Source organism: Rattus norvegicus, chromosome 3 (genome assembly GCF_036323735.1).
Source record: "Rattus norvegicus strain BN/NHsdMcwi chromosome 3, GRCr8, whole genome shotgun sequence".
Taxonomy (NCBI): Eukaryota; Metazoa; Chordata; class Mammalia; order Rodentia; family Muridae; genus Rattus; species Rattus norvegicus.
The window spans coordinates 117,711,708-117,736,091 of NC_086021.1; the positions used below are offsets into that span (position 1 = coordinate 117,711,708).

General features: G+C 37.2%; 1 protein-coding gene across 2 annotated transcripts in view; it reads right to left on the bottom strand.

Moving 5' to 3' along the window:
- Ano3 (anoctamin 3) overlaps window positions 1–24,384 on the bottom strand; it is a 314,454-nt gene that overhangs the window by 21,466 nt on the left and 268,604 nt on the right. For both annotated transcript variants that reach the window (XM_039106460.2, XM_039106461.2), the window contains 5 exons: window positions 15,123–15,205; window positions 14,590–14,730; window positions 14,199–14,363; window positions 4,847–4,883; window positions 167–278 (listed from right to left, as the gene is read on the bottom strand). In XM_039106460.2, coding sequence (XP_038962388.1) covers window positions 167–278; window positions 4,847–4,883; window positions 14,199–14,363; window positions 14,590–14,730; window positions 15,123–15,205 — 538 coding nt within the window. The remainder of the gene's footprint in view (window positions 1–166; window positions 279–4,846; window positions 4,884–14,198; window positions 14,364–14,589; window positions 14,731–15,122; window positions 15,206–24,384) is intronic.

The following is a 24,384-nucleotide window of genomic DNA, read 5'->3' on the forward strand; positions in this document are numbered from 1 at the left end:
TGCATGTTTGTGTAAACCCAAGGATGAACACATATAAAATATGATTAGAAAATACCCTAAGGCAGAGTGCAAGAATTCAGCTCTTCTGTTACCTAATTGGCAATGGAGATGTTGTTTGTGTTTTGTTTTCTCCCTGGCAACAGTAGCTTGTGTAAAATTAACTCACCTTCCCAAAAAGAATGCAATATAGAAGATAGAACTGTTCAGATTGACAAACTGGAAAAGGAACATCTTCAAAGCAAAGCTGTTTTCCCACTCTGATTCTGTTCGAGGATATTCTGCGAGAAACACAGGCATTGACATACATGAGGTGAACCAAACCAAACCAAACCAAACCAAACCAAACCAAACCAAAACCAACCAACCAAACAAAAAACCCATCAGTGTTATTTATAATATTTTTCAGTCCTCCAGTGAAATAGACAAAGAGAATGTGTATAGGCTACAAAATAAAAATAAATGGAAAGATGTTGCATATGAAAGAATAAAACTCTAGCCACTATAGGAAGATTCTGGTGTGGAAAGGTCTGTTTGGATCAATAAAAGCTTCATATAGGTCACATGTGAAATCATCAAAAAGTCTAGATTTTTAAGATTTAATTGGATAAAATCATTCTGAAAGGTAATGTGGATTAAAAGTGAGCTATTCAGCTTTCTGTATATTCTTACCAAGATTCAGTGTTTCTGGCATGAACGTTTCTCACTAGAGAGCTGTATATATCCAGTGAGTTGTACCTTCTAGGATCTACATTTATCCAGATACAGTTGCCTCTGGTGTGGACTTTGACCTTGAGCAACGTGACTCAATCTTGCAACAAGAGACTAGGAAGTCCAGATGTAGGAGCACGATAAGCACTTCTATGTGTCTCTCCCTACAAGTTAGATGTCATGCAAGAATTCCTAATGTACTATTATACCCAAACACAAGGCAAACATTCAGAAAGGGACATGGGAAAAGATGAAGGCCATGGAAGAGATCAGCCATCCCCACGATCCCACATGAGGTTTAGCATGTCAGTGAAAAGACCACTGTAGATGTCTACATAGCAGCCGATGACTGCATGAACAAGGGAAACTGCCTAACAAATTAACCTTGGCTACCGAATCTCCACCCCACTTCTCCCAGGCATTGATTGTCCTATGCGACTGAGTTTGGAATAACTTACTATCTATCAATAAATATAACAAGGGGAGTTGACAATAATGACAGCGATTTTTAGTATTTGCCTAGGTTCTTTACCAAAATAACCACACAGTTATTTTACCATATGCTATGCCATCTTTACATGGAGCAAATTCTTGCTCATCTTGAATGAGCATTTAACTTCAAAGAGAAAATGAACTCTAAATTTTGACAATATAAATTCTGTTTTTTAGGGTTACATATTTATAGCCAAATTATTTCTTAGCTTTCTCTTAATGCACATAGCTATTGATAATAAACTAGCTACTGGTTATAAACTTGATATCACCACTGGTCACAAATTAGTTTCTTAAGATGTTAATTTCTTTATTTAAAAATTTATTCTCTATGAAGTATGTGGTTTCTGAGTTTTAAGATGGCAATGCTATGACTCAGTTTGACCTCTGACAAAACCTAAACTTGCATGTCCTGATTGAGTTTACCTCCCAGAATCTGAATTTATGTAATTAAGGCCACTCATTACTATAGATAATTGCTTTTTTAAAAAAATAATAATCATCATTATACAATTCTCAGCAACCATAAACCTATGCTTTTTTAAAAAACAACTAATAATCATCAGATACAATTTTCAGCAACCATAAACCTAAAGTAAAATAAAGCCCATATTGGAGAAATGCATATGTAATCATTTCATCTTAAGAAGTGTCAACTGTAACATTGATTTAATCATTTTTTGTGGTTTCTCAAAACCAAATATTTGCAAAAGTACAGGAAACAAACACAAAAAGCATTTTTTTTAGAGTTCCTTCACTTTGATAAGTAGGATCTAATTTCTAATATGAAGCAAATATTAGCTTAGCCAAAGAGATTTTTAAAAAGTATGCACAATCATACAGTCAGATTTTCTTACATAAAAATATCAATTTTGGGGGTTGGGGATTTAGCTCAGTGGTAGAGCACTTGCCTAGCAAGCGCAAGGCCCTGGGTTCGGTCCCCAGCTCCAAAAAAAAAAAAAAAAAAAAAAAAAAAAGAAAAAGAAAAAGAAAAAAATATCAATTTTGCCGTGATTATTTACTAAGAATTATGGATCCACAGAAACCATGCCATCACTGAGTTATTTGTCAAAAATTAATAAAATACTAAGCAAAAGCTTTGACATTCCTAATACTTAGAACAGCCATTTTTCCTTTTCCTATTAATAATAACCCACCCATCTTCATTTGTTTTTTTAATTCATCTGTTCTGGAGGTAAAATATCTTTAAAGAAATTAACATAGGTATCAGAGACAGAAGAGAGCTTTGAAACAATCTGCAAGAAAGCTTCTGATAATATAGCTCAATTACTTTATTGTCTAGATGAAACAATTGAACTCAGAAGGAACAAATGAATGCATGATTGACTCTTCACACACACATAGTGTGTGTTGGGCAGTAGATCTACAATAACAAATTGGAAACTATTCAAACATTTCAATGTCAAAACCTACACTAAAAGAAAAAAAAAACTAAGGAAAGTGCTAAGCTTGGCTCATCCCTTTAATCCCAGCACTCATGAATCAGGGACAGGAGGATATTTGTAAGTTCAAGACCAATCTGATCTACATAGTAAGTTCCAGGGAGGCAGTGTTACATAGTGAGAACCTGTCTCCAAAAAAACAACCAAACCAAATCAACCAACCAAACAAGCAAACAAAGCTACTTATAGCATTTCCTGCCTAATTGTAGTCATCAGAGGACAGACTCTTGGAAGATAACTTTTGTTCATTTTGATGGAGAGGTTGGGGGAAAACTCTTATAATTGTTTAAGAAATGAACTTTGGGTTGGAGGGAAGTCAAGAAATGAACCTCTCCTTTTCACGTTCTTTTCTTTATCTTTTTCTTTCTTTTCTTTTTTAAAGTATTTGCAATGTACATATTCAGATTGACCCTTACTGAATCCCACAAGCCTAAGCATTCAAATAGTTATTAATATGGAAGCATCATAACTAATGAGATAAGGAGGAAGGAAAAGTCAGTAGATGGAAGAAGTCTGTTTTCTTGAAGTTGAAAAAGACTTGGTATCAAGTAACTAAGTATTCAGCAGAGCTTGAAACTAATGAGTATGGAGCTAGCAGTTGAAGAAGGGCAATGAGCCAAAGGGATGCCTTGACAAGCTCATCAGATCATAGAAGGCAGAAGAATCAGAAGTACCATAAAAAAATAGAACCAGTGATAATGTGTCTTGGAGCGCCCCAAGGGAGAAATTGTATGCACAAATGTATTCTGAAAGCCATAGCTATTTTCCTGAGTCAGCAGACAGGAAGAGGAGTCAAATATAAGTAAACATGTTTCTGAAGGGAAATTGCTAAATCTGAGACACTATCTAAAAATCTAACAGTAGGTATTTTTCAAAAAAAAAAGATGGAAACTTTTTCATTCTATAGGGCGTGTTGGTAACTAGTAGTCAATCACATACTTTTGTTTTGGTTTGTTGTGCTTGCTGCCAAACCTGACATTCAAGTTCAATTTCTGAAGCACACATTGTAGATGTAAAAATCTGACTTCTACATTGGACCATGGTGGGCAGACACACACACACACACACACACACACACACACACACACACAAACACACAAACACACACACATGCAAACACACACACTCACACACTAGACAGACAGAGCAATCGATCAATATAGATGATAGATGATAGATAGGTAGGTAGATAGATGGATGGATAGACAGACAGACAGATGTAGGTAATTCAAGACTTTCAGTGAATGAGATTCATTATTTACCCAGCACTTCAGAAAAGTCTTTTACAAGAAAGACATCAAAATGTAGAGATAAGAGGAACAAACAGAAATCAAATTCAGTATTCAAACAGGTCATAGGCTTACTAGAGCTATCTTTCTTCAGGACTAGTGGGTAAAATATGAAATATATCACAGTAATCCTAAATAAAATTCTGTAAAAATATTATCCTTGTCAGGTGGTGGTGGCACAATGGTGCATACTTTAATTCCAGGATCTTTTGAGTTTGGCAGCATCATTTACAGAGTGACTTTATGAACAGCCAGGGCTACACAAAGAAACCCTGTCTCAAACAAACAAACAAACAAACAAACAAACAAACAGTAAGGATAAAGAAGAAAAGAATGAAAGAATGAAAACAAAGGAAAAGAAGGAAGGAAGGAAGGAAGGAAGGAAGGAAGGGAGGGAGGGAGGGAGGAAGGAAGGAAAGAAGGAAGGAAGGACAGAAAGCAGGAAGGAGAAAGAGGGAATAGTATCTTCATTTCAATCAATGAATTTAAGGTGTCAAGAGATAAGCTATTGATCACTGCTTTGTAGCTAACTAGAATAAGTTGCTGAACAAAAAATTCAATTCACAAGTTCTCAGTTCATAGCCCATGCTCTACTGGATGAAAAGAGAAAATCAAATTAGTTCCTGTAAGAATTCCTTACAGACATAGGTCAAGTATGTTTGTGACCCCCTTTCTCAGCACATTTCACATACAAAAGAAAGGAGCAGCAAAGACTTCAGAAGTCTAAGAAAAAGGCTTGAATGAATGATGAGGCAATTTCCAGCTGCTCATCTCCCTAGATATTTGTAAACACTTTCATAACTGAAGACAAAATATGAAAATATGCAAAAGATCTAAATGCTAATATGCAGAGTTATTTACTTACTACAAGTAAACTAAGAAAACTGAACTTACCTAAATTTGTGAGGAGGTATGCAATTTTTTCATAGGCCTGCAAAAGAGTATACAGATAAATATTATTCTTCTTTTATCTAGTGCTAGCTTTTAACAGTTTCAAAGAAGTATCTAAATTGTGTCTACAAGGTTCTACATTTTTAGCAAGTAGAAATATTTATTAATGCAGTATGTGGTGTATACACATGTGTATATATATGTATGTATGTATGTGTGTGTGTATATATATATATATATATACTGAATTACAAATGAGTTTAGAAATACATGTGTATGTCGACACCTTATTATCTGCTCTCTGTTGCTATTTTTATTTTCATTGAATATCTACTTCCTAAACAAAGACCAAAGTTAACAAAATTTGTTCAGCTTGTAAGTGGCTAAAATGAGATACACACTGTGTGCAACTCCAGCCTTGGGGAACTCTGATGCCCTCTGCTGGACGGATCAAATATCTATATATACATGACAAACACCCAGACACATGTATGTACATACAAAATAGATAAGAACAAAACCAAACAATAGTCATGTTCACAGTATTCAGAATTCAAGGAATGTATTTGATTACTTAATGAATGGCTCATATTCTCTGACTGTTCTTTCAATAAAACCATTCCTATTTTATTTTAGCCATGATCCATATCTACCTCTTTTTAAGGTCAAGACTATCTTGGGACAAATTATATTATGGTAAAATTCTCTCTCTAATACGGGTGTTTGTTTTTATTTATTTATTTGTTTATTGATTTTTAAAATTTTACTCCTATTAATGAGCTACTATTTTCAAATTTTAAGCAAGATTACTTTGATTTTTGTGAGTACTTGTTATTACTATTGAACCATGCTTTTTCCCATGCCTCACATGTTATAAAGTTAGATGACAATAACAGGTTCCCAAGGGATTTTAACAGGGTGGACTTTATTAGCTGACAAGGAACATTTTACTAGATACTATATGTGAGCGTTGAGCTGAATGCCCTCCTGAGGATTGAAATCCAAGTCTAAGTGTTTGCCATTTACAGTATTTCACACGTGCCAGCAGTTTCCATTAGGTAATTAGAGAACAGCAATTTTGTCAAGTAAGTATACTAACACCATTTTGAAAAACAGAGAAATAAGACTGAGGATATCAGTCATGTGGCCTGACAGAATAAAATATCTAGCAAGAAGTACGGTTAGAATGTTCTGTTATGAACACTTTCTACCATCCATGCATTATCTTAGAACTTGGCACATAGAACCCATCTATGTCTGTGATGAAACATCTTTAGCTGGATGCCCCAAGAGATGACAATAACATTTGGAGGAATGCTACAAATTTCTGTTAGAAACTTATCCAAGATAATTAAGAATGTGAATAGTCTAGACTCAAATGACAGAGCTAATTGGTATGACCCATATGATACACTCCACTATCAGTTCACAAAACAACTTGTTAAGAATAACTCTAAAGACAGGAAGAATCCATGCCTTATATACATTCAAATGTGTGATATATGGTAGCAACAGTGTTGAGAAAGTAAGCTGTCTCTGTGTGAATTTCAATATGAGGAATACAATGCCTATATAACTGGGGGAGGAAAAACACAAGAACAATAATAGACACGCATTCTCATTCTAATACTTATATGATAACATGATACATCTTGGGGAGCTTCTAAAGTTACCTATTGTTACATACATTAAGTAGAATTTCTTTTGGCATATACTGTTTTATATTAAACATTCATTAGTCATTTCTATTATGTTAGATAGTATTTGGGAAAAATCAAGTAACAGATGATTACCCAGATCTAGGCTATATTTTCGTGGACCTTAATTGTCAGTAGGAAGGCACAAATGGCCAACACATATGTCAAGAGGTAAAGCTAGGACGGGGTGGTACACACCTTGAAGCCCATCATCCAGGAGGCAGAGACAGGCAGAGCTCTGTGAGTCTGAAGCCAGCTTGGTCTACAGAGTGACTTCCAGGACAGCCAGAGCCACAGGAAGAAACCCTGTCTCCAAAAACCAGTAACAATGTTCACTTTACAGTAGGGAAGTCTTTTTCAGAACATAATGCTTCCTTCAGAAGCAAGAAAGAGTGTCAAGCAGAAATATTCATTGAGAAAATATGTTGACAAAAATGAACAAGGATGCAAAGGTTGTGAGACTGATCGTCTCTGAGGGTCCTAAGATTGACAGTCTCTTCACAATGAGCAAAACTTAGGACAGGAATGGCAGAAATAGCAGAGTAAATTAGTAATTGATAAACCAGAGTAATCCCAGAAGGAAACAGGTTTCTAGGGCATGCTTGGCCCTGGCAATCATTTTGGAATTCATTCTAAGCTTAAAAGGCACCAGCTTTTAACTAATGCTTTGTTGGTGTGTTATACAAAATGTGTATTATATAAAAATCAACCAGGGAGAAAGAGCAGCAAATCCAGGAAAGGCATATCAGGGAGTTTTGCACTTGTTTTAGTGTGTGTTGTCTCTGCATCAGAGCATGGCTTCCACTGAAAAACCAAATTCTAAACAGATTTGCAGAGTCTGAGAGACTGCTTTTCTAGTGTCTATACCTTCTGGATTTCTAGAAAACATGTGCATGGACACACATTGTGTTAGAAAATCATGCCTTTTACTAAATGAGTCATTTGGCATGATTTCTTTTCCAAGTTCATAAGTGGACCAAATCTTTGACCCACACATTCTATAATAATCTATTTGACATAATTGGTGACAAGATACACAGGCATTCAGGAAAGGCAAAGGTAGGTCTTGAGGGTTTTGGTAGCAGTGATTAGAACCTTGAAATAAGCATAGAAATTCATGCTCTGGTCTCTACAGGTAGCATTCCAAGATAAAGAGGACTACAGAACTGATGTGGATGATAAACATTAGTCTGATATATTTGAGGCACCCCTGCCTCTGTATTATGTATTCTGTATACTAAACACATTTAGGATCACAGGAAGACTCAGAAGAAGTCATTCTTTGGTGGACTTTGCAATAAAGGTTTGGGTGACAAAGCACAGGAGTGCATCTACTCAGATTCTCCTCCCTCCCTCCCTCCCTCCCTCCCTCCCTCCCTCCCTCCCTCCCTCCCTCCCTCTCTTCCTTCCTTCCTTTCTTCCTTTCTCTCTCTCTTTCTTTCTTTCTTTCTTTCTTTCTTTCTTTCTTTCTTTCTTTCTTTCTTTCTTTCCTTCTTTCTTTCTTTCTTTCATCTTTCTCTTCCTTTTTTCTATTTTTGTTCAAGAAATACTCTATAATTACTATGTTAGGCAGTTATTTCACTATAATGTGCTAAAAATAAGTTAAGGCTTAATTGTTGAGCAGGAAGGATATATTTGGAACAATTTTCCATTTTTGTTTTCATTGAAATACTTTTGGGAACTTTCCCGGATGTGACAGAGGCTGTAGTGTTGTCAGTAACAGGAGTAGGTGAAACAAAGTCAGGGAAGGGGTGGAACTGGCAAGCAACTCTGTTTCGTCAAACTTTGTCCTTCCCGATTTTTAATTATAAATTTGGCAAATGGATGTTAAAGTGGGAAATTGAACTTTTAATTATGCTTGAATTGTTTTTTATTTTTTCTTTGAAGTTTCTCATCTTGGCTGTGAATCAGTATTACTATTTTATATCTCACAAATTAGTGGTCTGTCTAATGCTAATTTAGGGACTAACTGGCTCAGAACCATCAAAGAAATTTTGAATGTTTTGGTTTAATACAGTTTTCCTGTTGTCACAAAGGAACTACTTCAGGCTGTTTGTTAGCTAGGTTAAATTGGACAAATTTTACAAATTATTTTCATGATTAGTATAATGAAATTATGGCCAAATTTGGTTACAGTGGAATATATTTTTATCCTCAATTGGATATTTATTTATAGATGTCATGATTTACCTCTGTCAAATTGTGTATTGTGGGGAGGGGAGCATGGCCTTTGATTTAGTTTAAATTAAAATGTACATTAAAAGACACAAAGATTATAACAAAAATTATCTTGGTCACATAATATGCAGGATACTAGAACTTTTGGAAAATAAAAACCTTCAAATTTACTCAAAGGATGTATTTTTAATGCTATACTAGCATTAAACAAACACCTGGGACTTAGATTAAAATATACCAACAAACTCCAGCAGGAAGAGGAAGCTATGGCTTCAGCTAAGTGAACTCAGTGGGATAAAGTTAAGAGAAGCAAAGAACAGTGTTCACAGAGATGGTTTTATTCTTCTAGTGACTACTGTGGATGAGAATAAGCAGGCAGTCCAAGAACCTCATGACAAGAATAAAAACAAAGAGACAATTCTATTCTATGCATGGCACCAAGAAAAGGCTTTATGGAGGAAATGATCCTTAACTGTTATTTTCAATGATGAAGAGATATTCTCCAAGGAGACAAAAGGAAAAAAAGAACATTTCAGACAGAGAAAGCTCTGTGACCCAAGAAACTAGGGGTATGAATTGGCAAAGTACAGGGGAAGAGAAAGTGGTTTGTCAAGCTGACATGGAGACAAGAGAGGGAGGGGGACAGAGAGGGAGGGGCAGAGGGAAGGAGGAATAACTTTCTAAAGAAAAGAAAACTGGCTGGAATAAAGCAGTGTCTCCTTTGCCTAGCCAACACATTTATAATTCACATCAGAGGGACTGACAGGCATTAAACAATCTCAGGTACTAAAGAAAAGAGTCAATTGTGCAATTCACACAGATTCTTTCAATGTCTTTGTGGCCAGTCAGAGAAGGGGCTAAACAGACACAGGAAGACTAAGCTGTTCAATGCCTACTGCTGAACTTAGAAAGCAGATAGACAATGCTAAGCAGGTGCTGGATAATAGAGATTCAGAAGTAAAACTCCCAACAAGTAATCAGAAATAGGATGAAAGAAAGAAAAGGAGAAGAAAGCACTTCAGAATAGCATATGGTTTGTGGAATCCCTTATATTTCCTAAAGAGCCTTGGAGATTACTGATTTAAAGAAATCTGGATGATTTAAAAAATTTTTCATGTCTACATTTCATAATTTAATGTGTTCAGATTAGAGCTAAAAAGCCCATTAGAGTAATAGAATATCTTTACTTAGGCTCAGTCCTTCATAAGCACATTTTTAACTGCACAATGACTTTGGCCTCAAAATAACATAACAGGACGTAGCATTTGTATGGTGAGATGAACATTTTGAAAATATATTTGATATTTTATTATGGCCTTATTTGTATCCAATTAATACTGTATATTCAGGTGAATTGGCAAGAGTGTTTAATAATTGTGAAGTGCTTTAACATTTTGGATAGGAAATAAATATGTAATTTTTGAAGAGCATTATTAACTTACACTGATTAACTCTGAAGAATATAATATTATTTTCACATTGGTCCAGTTGGCTGTATATTTACCCTGTTTATGCTAAATTCATTTACAAATCATCTGCGTGGTTAGTTGTAAGGGAGAAGATGTGTTTGTAGTTTAATAATCACTGAATATCAATGCAAAAATGAACAGAGATATGTGAAATGGAAAGCTGATTCAGTCTGAGTTCTCCTAGGACTCTGGGTATCTGACTTGCAGTATTAAGAAAAGACTTGTGCTTTCAAGTCACTCAGTTAAGGTGGTAAGCTTGTGAGGCTATTAGCCAAGTGGTTTAATGGCTAAATTAGTTCTGGCTTTAACTAATGTCAGAGGTCTTTCTAGGAAGTATATTGGGCCTCCACCAAATACAGACACTTGGTGAGAAAATTTTGTATTAAATCATTTATTTTCTTTAACATATTGATTTAACATTTTTTAATTTGTGAGTGTGTGTGTGTGTGTGTATCTGTGTGTGTCTTTGTGTGTGAGAGAGGGGGGAGAGGGAGAGAAGAAGGGAGAGAGAGAGAGAGAGACAGAGACAGAGACAGAGAGACAGAGAGAGACACAGAGAGACTGACAGACAGACTGACGAGAGGAGAGGAGAGGAATATTCATAAGATATTCATATGTTTGTACTTGGAGGTGTGGGCTTGCTTTATCGGGTTTTGAGAATCCAAATTCAGGTACACATTTGCATGGTAATACTTTCCCTATTGAACCATCTGCCCAGTCCCTGCTCTGAAGCTTATAGGAGAGAAAGAAAACCACAGTTGTGAGAGTCATTTGTGATTCTAGTCAATGGTGGGACTTAAGATAGAGATAGGTAGTGGAGAAAAGCCCTGTTAAAGAGACAAGTGATAACTACAGAAGTGAAATTAGAATGTGGTGCATAAGTGAGGACTTAGGTGAAGTTTGGTTTATTAGGATTAAGAGGATGGAAAAAAGAAACCTTTTGTAAGAAGCTTAGCTGAGGATGAATGTGTCTTAGAATGGGATAGGTATATAGGTGCATATATTCTAGAAAAATAAAATATATGGTTTGAGTATTAAAGGGACACCCAGAAATTGAAATGGAGCTGAATCCTGTGTTCAAGGATATTAAATTGAATTAAAGAAGTAATGACCTTGGGGCAAGATCCCACCCAGCTAAATTAGCTCCAGGCAACTTAGTACAGGAGACAGGCATACAGATCTCTAAATTCAGGGTCTATCTACAGAGCAAGACCAGAACAGCTAAGTTTAGGCAGTGAAGGAGTTAGAAAAGAGGAAACTAGTGATAATGTAATAAAACAAGGGAGGCATGATCCAGCTCCTGTAAGCAGCAGAACTCAGCAGTTTCAGCCATGTGTCTCTGGCTTTATGTTTAAGAGGAGAAGGAGACAATTGATACTGTTAGTTGGAGCTAAGAAAAAAGTCAGCATCACTGAGGTGAAATCTTCTGGGAAGTATTTTTTTTTTTTGAGAGCTGTGTTCCAGAGATGCCAAGGTTGTATCTTGTGCTGTGGCTGGACTTGGTAGTGTGTAAGAATTACCCAGGTGGTACAGGTTTTGAAGGCATGAAGGGATCATGAAGAAAATCTGAGTCTAGATACCGTGAGAGGCCATGGAAGGCCACTGGGGAAGGTACACCCTCAGTTGCAACTGATGGCCCAGGACTGAAGGGGTCATGTAAAGGAGTTGAGGCTTGGCATCATGAAAAGAGCCTGTGAGAGGCTACTGGTGAAGAAGCCTAATTGCAACAGAAGATCTCAGTGTGTTGGAGATGCCAGTACTGTGGGATGATCACCAAGAACAGCTGAGGCAGTGGGGTGGATCAACCTGAGTGCTACAGAGGACAGAGCTGGAGAAGTGAAGTCAGCCCTTTGGAGGATCATGTGTGGATCTAAGATATTGAAACAAGCTGTAACATTGAATCTGCCTTGGAGACCCAAAGATAGTAAAGATTCCAGAGCCACAGGCTATCTCTGAGGAAAGCTGGGAACAGGGAGTGGAACCAACTCAGGTGAAAGAAGTTTGTTGCACTCAACTAAGGTGAAAAAGGAGTTGAAGATCTGAGGACCACTTTGACATCAGACATGGAGACGGCAGAGTTTGAAGTTTGCCCAGCTGGTTGCCTGTCTTAATTTGGGGATAAAGTTAAGTAATTGGATGGATCTCAGAAGAGACTTTGAACTTTGGACATTTAATATTGTTGATACTGCTATAGACTATGGGGACTTTGGAAGTTGGACTAAATGTACTTTTTCATTATACTATGTTTAAGTATGGTCTCCATAGACTTATGTGTTTAAACAAGCCTATAGAGGCCAGTCTGTGGAATGTGATGGATTGCATGTGCTTGGCCCAGAGAGTGAATACTTTTAGAAGGTGTGGCCTTGGAGGAAGTGTATCACTGTGTGGGTGGGCTGGGAGACCCTCCTCCTAGCTGCCTGGGGATGCTCAGTCTGTGCCTGGCTTCTTTTGGGTGAAGATGTAGAACTCAGCTCCTCCTGCACCATTCCTACTTGGATGCTGTGATGCTGCCATGTTCCCACCTTGATGATAATGGACTGAACCTCTGAACCTGTAAGCCAGCCCCAATTAAATGCTATCCTTTATAAAACTTACATTGGTCTGGTGTCTGTTCACAGCAATAAAACCCTAACTAAGGCAAATGTTTATTAAACATTATATGATCTAGGAACAGAAATAAGTTCATGGCCTGTTTGGGGGATAGTATATATAAATAACATTCTATTTTTATAGACTAAACCGAAGTAGAATAGTGGAATTTATTTTAAAAGTGTTAACTTTTGGCCTGGAAGTAAAATATACTCTTTTCTCATACTGGTAATTCATTTTTCTCTTAAAGTATTTATGACCATTTTAAATAAAAAAAATGACTCCAGTCCTTCCTAGGAAAATATGTCATAATATCTGGAATATTTGAATAAAAACGCATATTCCTTGACATAATACTATTATTTTTGTATTTCTAAGTTAATTATAACTATTACCTCATGGTAAAATTATACTGGCATTAATAGTATATCTCTATGTTTGTATAAGAATGAGAGTGTGCAAGAATGGTGGGGAGAAAGATAGATGATAGATGGTAGATAGATAGATAGATGATAGATAGATAGATGATAGATAGATACATGATATTTGAGCCAATTTATTTAAGTTATTGAAACCCAGTATTTTCATTAATATACCTAATATACCATTTACCTTATGGGGTTGATAAAAAATTGAAAGAACAGATACTATCTTTAATTGATCATTAGTGTCTTATATGTTTGCAGAAAGTAACTTTTGAATGACAACAGCTCTTAAGAGCTAGCCCAGTAACAAACATCTGGCTATCTCATAATAGACATTTCAAATACAAGTCAATACATACATGTGAGATTTTTAAACAAAGAGTATTCCATTTATAAATTATCACATAATAATCTGACATAATAATCCTTTATAGTCAAAGAAGATAACTTTCTATATCCTTCAAAGACTGACCTCACTGGGATGGAAAGGGCATGAAGAAAAGACAGATGTGCTGCCACATGGGAGGAAAAGCAGCTATCCATTGGACTGGGCTCTAAGACAGTCAAGCTACAGCATTCTGGAAGCTCAGCATATTCATTACATACAATTAAACAGGGAGGCAGGTTCAGTTAATCCCAGCAGGAGCAATGTCTGTACAATAACAGCCTTCAGTCTATAAACATTTTGGGGAGAAAGCTTTGGTGGACATATTTTTGTGCATGCTTTCAACATTTGGCCTTGGAGCAGGAGAGAATGCTTTTCTATTTCCCTGAGCATGACAAGGGGAGGCTTTGCTATTTTGAGTGGATCTAAGCAATGGGGTTGTTGACACAGACAAGTTCATGAAAGCAACTCATACTAACAAGTACTTAACTCACTCCCTACTATAACCTACACATATAAAAGCACCATCATACGACAGACTTCAATACTAAGGAGATCCAGTCCTTTCTGACTGTTTGTGTGCCTATGAGAAATAATGCCACGAACACTTACAAGATTCAGCAGCATGATGATTATGAAGTTGATACAGACAGCAGCACCAGATGTAGCAAACTGCCAGTGCTGTTTGATGAAATTCCACTTGAAAGATGCAAACTGCTCCATGACAACCAGACGGTACACCACAACTGCAAACACTGCTGTGATGACCAAGGAGATCTGCAGAGCGCAAAAACAAGAAGGACACTGTATGTTTGTGTTACTAACAAATGAGAAGCAAATCACATATTTATTAAACGATATATATTAAAATGAAATATATTAAAATGACACTGAAAACAATTTTCTTCTGCATTCTTAGGATTACAAATGAGTTGGTGTACCAGCATATCCTTCTAAAAACAGAATCCTGCATCATTCTCATAGTGCTGATGACCGTATTTACCATGAAGAAGATCCCTGAGACAGACACAAGAAGTCGTGTGACTTTGTCAGATGAAGGCTGATGAGGCTCAGGTTTCCCTGTGATAGGGTTTATTATCTCCATCCTGTAGTATTTTGCTTCAAACTGGGGACGAAGTGTTTCCTATGGGAGAAACTAAGTTTATCTAAGTCCACAAATTAAAATAAAAACATCTTTCGAGAGTTAATACAGACTCTTGAATATATCCTGCTGTTGCATTGTTTGCACAAAGATGCAACCTTCTAAAGAGGAATGCCACTTATAGCTCAACTAAATGCCTGGTGTATTTTATTTAGGACAATTTTCTATGGATCCGCTTTAAGAAAACATTGTAGAAATGGTTTTAACAATGTACTTTTTCACCCTTGGCTTGTATTACCTTCATAAAGTAAAGAATCTTGTCAGTATGATGTAGAGATGAGAATCTATTTCTAGTTTGATGTTACTGCACTGAGTAGCTCTGAGATTTATGTACTTTCCCAGATTTCTTAACTTCTATTTCCCCAATATCTTACCTCCTCTTCTTCCCATTCAATAAGGTCCCATGTATAAGTCAGTATGCTTCTTCTCCTTTTCCAAAACTCAAGAAAGACAGTGGCTATAAAATAAATAATAATAATAATAATAATAATGCAATAATTCTCCACCTAAAACATACATGTTGCTTTTCTTCAGGCAGGTATATTCCATCATATAATTAATCAAATTGTTTAAAGTGATTGATTTGTTAATAAATAAATATTGGAATTTGATTTAAATCATCTTTCTTTCTGGTGTTTATAGGAAGATCTGTGTATGCATGCCTAAAGGGAGACAATTTTTAACACTAAAATTGATAATGTTTTTGTTGGCATTGTATATCAAAAATGATGATAGGAGAAAGGGTCAAGATTAGAGTAATGAATTCTTTAGGTTTTAGCAGTATTTGAAATTACCTCAAAACTTTAAATTTTCATTTACCAAAGATAATCGAAACCCGACATTACTAATCCAAGACCAGAGACAAGCGGTGTGAGAGAAAGAGATAAAGTGCAAGGTGGGAAAGGATGAAATATTGAATTTTTTATTTTACCTTTATAATTAAAAGTTTGAATATAAATTACTAATTAAATACCATATGCCTTAAGTTACCTTACATTTTAATCCCATTTTAAGAATTATAAAATGTCTTTCAAGGTGTCATTAATTTTATTTAGAAAATGATTAATTCTCTTACACTAGTCAAGAAGATAATGAAAATATTGATCACTCAATTGGATTTGAAATCAAAGGTGCTCCATGTATAGGTCTGCAATCAGAGTACATAATGGTGGGAGAGCCAGGGCCGCTGCTCTTCCCTGAGCAGGTCTAGCTGCTGCATTCTGCAGGGTTTCCTGCCATTATTAGACCGACCATTTATACTATATGCTGATTTCCTGAAAAGTCCTAAAGGATTAGAAATGGCTAAAAGAGGCACCATCACCGGACTTCATTGATTAAAAGACAAGAGATGATTCCCAGCACTGGATTGCTCTTTAAAACAAGAGACTACAATCATTGTTACCAACAGAGGGATTTAACAGAGAAGGGGGGTTGAAAGAGTTGGGAGAGGGAGGGAAGGGGGAGAGGGAGAGGGAGACAGAGAAACAGAGAGAATGAATTCTCTAGAGAGAGAATGAATGGGAAAAAGGCACAGTGTTAATTAAGCAATGATAATATTCCATGCTTTCTAGCCAAGACCATGTTACATTTTAACATGGACAATCACACACTAATTGACATCAGTTGTAGTCAAGGCTTACAGTTGACCAGGGTGGGAGCATGGGATTGCCTCTTAAATTTCCTCATTAGCACACACTTGAAGAAGAAAACTCTTAACACAAAATCTAAATAAAATAAAGGTGATCTTGAATGATTGGAGTTTCAAAGCAATTACCTTCAAAAACAGATACTGAGTCTAGACAGGATGGCATTTTCATTGAAACAGGCGTTCAGTTGGGTTGTGTGTTATAAGTTCTTTCTCATTGAGATACATTCATTTTGTACATGACTTATTTGAGATCTCAAATGAATTCATATTCACATTTTTAAAAGTAATTTTAAAAAAGCTCTGAGAATAATTTAGTGTCCCAGCATAAAGCAAGGATAAATTTCATTACTTATAAATGCCTGCCTAAGATATTAATTAAAAAAAACTACTTTAAAAAATTATCACACTCATTGCTGTCAGCAATTAACCAAATGGTCAGTATAGTATATTCGTTAATAAAAGTGGTGCTTAGAGTGGAAGCTCATATTGTCCTTAGTCTATGGATTTTGAGGCTTGGAAGTTTTACTCTTAAAGGTAGTTTTACAACTGGGAACGATGGAGCACATTTTCTCCCCAGCACTGGGAGGTAGAGGCAGGTACATCTCTGTGAATTCTAGGCCAGCCCCTTCAAGACAGTAAATTCTACACTAGCCAGGATTGCTTAATGAGAATTTGTCTCAGACAGAAACAACAGGTTTAGAACACTTGTCTTTTCTTTATTCTGGAGTTGTTGTTGTTGTTGTTATTGTTGTTGTTGTTGATTTTTCAAGTGATGGACATAGTTTCCTCTATACCATTAATCTATAATCTCATCAAGAAATAAGTAAGTCTTTTATTTCTTTTGAAACAGTTTCTCACTATAAATGCTGGGTTAGCCTAGAACTTACTGTGTGTCTCGGGCTAGCCACGAAACATTGAGTGTCCAGCTCCCATCTCCAGAGTGTTAATATTAGAGGCATGAATCAATATACGCAGCAAAAGTTAACTTAAAAATAAAGATGATTAAATATTTTCCTTGTCTAGATCCTCAAGACAACAACGTGGTCCTACTCAAGGCTTGCATTTTATGATATCACAGTAATTTTAACTCCTATGCTTAGCAGTGGAGTTATGGCTTCCACAACTATATCATACCACATAATCAGTTTTAACTTAGCTATCAGCCCAAATTATAAGCATGGAGAGTAGAAGAAAACATGTCGATTTCTGCCTATCCCCCAGCATATCTGTAGTCATTTTGTTCCTTGACAGCCAGCTATTTCATAATGTTGCTATAACTTGCTTATTAGTCATTGACATAGAAAAATAACTTGATTCAGAGCAGGGTTATGCTGATCGCATCTCTTATTATGTTCTGTATGAGGCTTGTTAATCTTAAGAAATTCCACAAAGCTTCACATAAAGACCCATCAATTCAAAGGTCAAGATAAATTGTAATGTCTAAAATAGCTTGAGTCAGAGCTGATTACCAACCTGCTATTAGTTCCTGTACTTTTGTATGAGCTCATTGTGGGGTGTGTGTGTGTGTGTGTGTGTGTGTGTGTGTGTGTGTGTGTGTGTGTGTTTCCTTTTATAAGCTGGCACTGAGAAATGTTCATCACCAGAGCATCAACGCTGAATTCTGAGCTACAACCCCCATTGCTCAGGATTAAGGTGTGTGTTCAATAATCAATCCCACTTTGACTGAGATCAGTGTTCTTGTGGTTTGTGGCTGACTCTTGACTCCAATAAAAGAAAACACTGAACAGTTACCTTGTCTTACAGAGCCTGGAGTGAAGAAAAGATATTGCCTTATGATAAGACCCAAGGAAAGGATGGAGTTGAAATATGAGTCTAACTCATCTGAGAGTAAAAGGTGAATGAATGAATCCAAATACAGAAGCAAATGTGGCTCACTTGTAATTGGGAAGTGATTGAGTCCACTAAACATTCACATCCTGTAATCTACAACAACATGGGGAAAAGGTTGCACAGCATCCTATTGTTCTACGTCTGAGTTGTTATCTAGTGAGGTCCTATGGATCCAAGTATTACTGGAGCACATTGAGGATGCTATTCATTACCATCCGGAATCTTGTGTTTAGAGCCTATTTCTGTTGGTCTTATATTTGAATCATAGAGCACAGAAAACTCAACTCAGTATTTATCTTGAAGCTGTATCCCTACTGTCAGGCTCTCACAGTGTTGGAAGGTATTATGCATATTAGTAAAGGAAAAACATTATCATCAATATCACCCAGTTATGAACCTTGAAAATTACAATCATGAATGCCCTGGCAAGATATGACCACTGGTATGACAGTTGCATATTACAGGAGTTACAAACTATTTTCTAATTGGATTTAGGGATCACTCCACAAGTTTAAATCAATACCTAATGCCATGATTTATCCTAGACAGGTTACAGGCTATATTTGAAAACCTACTACTATTACTCTTTTAAATAGTTATAGTATCAAACCAACTTCCAATAACTTGTCATTATGCCACTATATTATTAATCCATCAGTCAGTTTTCATTGGATAAGTTCCTTTTACAGTAAATGGAGACTGAGAAGGAGTCCAACAACTGATCAAGGTTAGAGAATAAGAGAATGTAAAATTCTCAGCCCTAAATAGAATATCTATGTCACAACTCCACCTTCTAAGATTCAAGGGCTATGGCAGCAAATAGGCAGAAAGATTGCAAGAGCCATAGGAAGTGGATAAATACAAAGAAACAGTGATCTTGGACACAGCAAGACTATTGCACATTTGAATTCCTATCAGTTGACAGAGGATGCACAAGACCTCAGCAGGCTTTGACTAACAACGAAGTCCAGTATAAAGAACAAAGATGGGCATGGAGGGGAGGAAGCCCTGAGCCAGTGAATTCTGAAGTGTAGGTTTATTTTGACATACATAAGGGCAGTTGACGACCCTGAGACCAATTGGTCCATGGTAAACCAGCAAAGACATTACCCATATAAGTAGTTTCAAGAGCGATAGCAAAGTTTTTCTAGGGAGTTGAAGTATAAAGTTTTATAAATTACTGCTCACTGTGTGAAACAACAATATTTATAGGTTCATCTTCCTGGATGTTTACAGTCTGAGATGCTCACCTACAAAGATCTCCTACAGAGACTAACTATAGCCAGTGTTCCAGAACCCAAGCCTACATGCACATGACAGGCACCTACCCTTAACTAAGAAACTATTGGCCATTTAGAGCAGCTTGGATAAGAGTCAGTTTTTACTAAGAGTGTGACCCATGATAAGTCGAGCGTACTCCAGAGGAAAACCATCCATCAGAGACTGGATGGTCACCAGAAATTGAAATTAATGGGTTAAAAAATACACTTTAAGTTGAGTGGGTATAGAAGAGTGATGGATCTGGGAGGAGTTTGGGAAGGGGATATATAAAACTAAGACACAAATTACAAAATTCTTTTAAAGATTAAGTACTTATCCACATCCTTGCCAACATGTACTGTCACCTGAGTTGTTGATCTTACCATTATGATTGGTATAAAGAAGAATCTCATAGTCATTTTGATTTGCATTTCTCTAATAACTAATGACTTTTAACATTTCTCTGAGTGCTTCTCAGCCATTCAAGATTCCTCTGTTGTGATTTTTGTTTAGTTATATTTCCCATTTTTTATTGGATTTTTGGGGTTTTTGGAGGTTAGCTTCTTGAGTTCTTTATATATTTTAGATGTTAGCCCTCTATGGTATGTGTGGTTAATGAAGTTTTTTTTTACCCCAATCCGTAGGTTGCCAATTTGTCCTATTGACTGTGTCTTTTGCCTTACAGAAGCTTTTAAATTTCATGAGATCCCATTTATCAATTCTTGAATTTAGAGCCTGAGACATTGGCTTTCTGTTTAGGAAATATCCCTCTGTGCCAATGAGTTCCAGGCTCTTTCCAACTTTCTATTGTGGAATTGCGAACTAGTGAAACCTCTCTGGAAATTGATCTGGAGGTTTCTCCGAAAATTGGAAATAAATCTACCTGAAGACCCAGATATACCAGATATATCTTGGGCATACACCCAGAAGCTGCCCCACACAGGGACATGTGTTCATAGCAGACTTATTTGTAATAGTCAGAAGCTGAAAACAACCCAGATGTCCCAAAATGGAAAAGTGGATACAGGCAATGTGGTACATTTACACAATGAAGTACTTCTTAGCTATTAAGAACGAGGACATCATGAATTTTGCAGGCAAATGGATGGAATGAGAAAAAATTCTTCCTGAGTTAGGTAACTCAGATCCAAAAGGATATACATGGTGTATACTCATGAATAAGTGGACAATAGCCAAAAAAGTGCAGAATACATAGAATAAAAATCCACAGAACTCAAGAAGGTTAAAAAAGCAGAAGGGCACAAGTGAAGATGCTTCAATCCCACTTGGGAGGGAGAAGAACATAACCACAGGAGGCAGAGGAAGGGGTGGATCTGGGTGAAAGAGGGGCAGGTGAGGGAAAAGGGGGAACAGTATCAGATATGTGGGTGGGGAGTCAGGAGAGCAGCCCTGAGGGCCAGCAAAATGAATGAAAATACGCAACCTTAAGGGGGTGGGAGTTGAGGGAATCCTCTAGAAAGTACCAGAGACCTGGGAAGTGAGAGACTCTCAGGACTCAAAGAGGGAGGGACCTTAGATAAAATGCCTAAAATTGGGGAAAGGGAACTTGTATCATCCACCTCCAGTAGAAAGACAGGGCATCAAATGGAGGGATGGGGTGACCACCCCACAGTCAAAAATTCTGACCCAGAATTATTCTTGTCTAAAAGACAAGAACTGCAGGGACAAAAATGGAGAAAAGACTGAGGGAAAGCTGGTCCAGTGACCAACCAATCTTGGGATCAATTTCAAGGGGAGGTTCCAAAGTTTGGCACTATTACTGATGCTATGGTGTGCTTATCAACAGGAGCCTAGTATGGCTGTCCTCTGAGAGGCCCAACAAGCAGCTGACTGAGACAGAAGCAGACACTTATATGTAACCATTGGACTGAAGTTAGGGACCCCTGTGGTTAAATTACAGAAAGGTTAGAAGAAGTTGAGGAGGAGGGTGATCCTGTAGGAAGACCAGAAGTCTCAAATAACCTGGACCCCTGAGATCTATCAGACATTGAGCCACCAACCAGGCAGTATATCCAAGGTAGTCCGAGGCACCCAACACATGTATAATGGAGGATCCCTAGTTTGGCTTCAGAGGGAGAAGCCTCACCAAACTTGGGAGAGCCTTCAGGCCCCAGAGAGTAGAGAGGCCTGGCAGGAATGGGGACATCCTTTTAGAGATAGGAGAGAGGAGGAATGAGATAAGGAACTGGGAGAGAAGCAATGGTTGGACTGCAAAAAATAGTAATAAATTTTTAAAAGTACTTATGAATACGAGTACAGCGTAACTGTGTTCAAACACATCAGAAGAGGGCATCAGATCACATCACAGATGCTTGTAAATCACCATGTGGTTGCTGAGAACTGAACTCAGGACCTCTAGAAGATCAGTCAATGCTCTTACCTACTGAGCCATATCTCCAGCCTCAATTACAAAATTCTTAAAGACCTAAATACATTTTTAATTAAAAAAAGTATTTCAGAGCAGCTAGCTTCCCTTTCCTCTCTTGGGTTGCCTTGTCCAGCCTCAAAATAAGGGCTTTTACTTGCCTTACTGTTATCTTGTTTTTTATCATAATTCATTGTTGTCTCTTGGAGGCTTGCTCTTTCCTGAGGGGGAATGGATCTAGGGGAATGGGAGGGTGGAGTGGTGCTTGAAGAAGTAGGACTCCTTCCACTTAGGATGTATTGTATGAGAGAAGAATCTATTTTCAATATAAATAAGAGTCATGGTTTGCTCTTAAAAAATAAAAAAAATTGACTTATAGATCTATATATTGCTGAACATCATTCCATAAGAGAAAGCCATTTTCAAATGACGGGTATGGAAGATGGAAGGACATTTAGTGTTTTTCCTTTTGCAGAATTTATAGGATTCTTTCCTCTTATTCCCATATATCTTTCTGCCAGTCCCTCCTTATGTAGCCCAGACAGGATTTAGAGGATAGGAGAGTAGGGACATTAAGAGACACAGAAATTGGAATCTAACAGATTTATTGTTCTTAACATCTCACAGCATCCAAAAATTTCACTGCTTAGTCTGTGCCTCAAGTCAATTACTTTAATACCTCTGGGAACAACTCCATAACATTAGTTCTTTGTTTTGTTTTTTGTTTCTGTATTTGTTTGTTTTGATTGTTAATGATGTAAGCTATAAGTCAAACTGATGGAAATAGTGACTTCATTTTGTATCAGTTTGTAACTATATATGAAGCAGTTAAAAATCATGCAATGCATCACTTAACAGCATCTCTAATGTTCAATCTTACAATTATAACCAAGAGTCTGGATGTCATCGTGCATGTCTATACAAGATGTGTTACACAGCAGTAATGATTATTGACTAGATTAGACATTTGGGGTTTTTTAAGCTGAAGTGAACAATGGAAATCAGCCTAGTTCTCAGATTACTACCTCTCTACCATCAAAGCATCCTTCGATATTACTGGGTGGAAATGAGAATTGAGATGCTGATATTTCAGAGTGGAAATCTGAGAGCTGCCTGTGACAATTGTGATACTGTTGTGAAATAAATGTCCTGGAGATGTGAGGGAACAGAAATAATAGAAGAAATCAAATCACATGAAACCCACAGGTGGGAGCCTGGAGTAGAAGCACAGCGACACAGTGGCCTGACATGAACATGGCAACAGAAGAAATATGGCAGTGAAGAAGGGACGGGTGTGGCAAACTAATTTAGTTGCTAAAATAAAAATACCTTAAGATAAAAGTGTATGACATGGAAGCCATTTCCAGTTCTAAAGATGGAATAAAATGTCAATGCAGGACAGATGTGAGGCAGTTTGGAAGTGAAATTGCACATAACCATTTGCGTATATAGAGGTGCAGCATGGTTAGGCTCAAAGAACCTGTACCATAGATTAATAGTAATTGTCTGTGGAAAGTAGATCACAGAGTACATGCATGCTCGCCAGAGCACTGACACGTCTAGACGAGCATTCTCTGATCACGTTCTTTCTTTGCAGAGTAACAGAGACTGTTCCTACTCATCACAAACAAGGGATCAGGCACTGACTGCTTATAGTCCCTTGTGTTAAAATGATCAGGGGGCTGGGGATTTAGCTCAGTGGTAGAGCGCTTACCTAGGAAGCGCAAGGCCCTGGGTTCGGTCCCCAGCTCCGAAAAAAAGAACCAAAAAAAAATGATCAGGGAGAAAAAAGAAATGTAGGGTTATATAAAGGAGGTTAGTGCTGCTTGGTTTCTTTCAAGTTGTTTATTTATACAGAAATCACAGAATAAAAGGCAAGCCAAACTCATAGTTGTTGAAACATCCCTTACCCTACCTGTAAGGTCAATGAACCTACAAAAGAATTTGAAATACTTCACATAGTTTATTAAATTCTTTCATTTGATTTTTTCCAGCTCTTAACCCATCTTTCCCTCCCCCCTCTCCTCTCTCCTCTCTCCTCTCTCTCTCTCTCTCTCTCTCTCTCTCTCTCTCTCTCTCTCTCTCTCTCTCTCTCTCTCTGTGTGTGTGTGTGTGTGTGTGTGTGTATGTTGTGCATACCTGTATGTGCTCCTGCAGAGGCCTGCAGAGGCCTGCAGAGAATATTGGCTTACTCTCTGCTTTCTGCCCCTTTTCTTTTAGAAAACGTCTCCTTGAGTTTGGACTTAGGCTGCAGCCAGGAAGCCCAGGTAATGATCTCTGTACCCACCCACAGCCCCACAGCACCATGTAGTACTGTGGTTACAGGTGCATGTGTGTTCAGGCCCATATGTTTACATAACTGCTTGGATTCGAATCAGATCCTAAACCCTGTGCAGCACACTCTCTTACCTCTAAGCTGTTTCTCCAGCTACACAGCTTGTTAGAATTTTAACTGATTTTCACACTGAATGGTCTGTGAAGGTTTGTTACA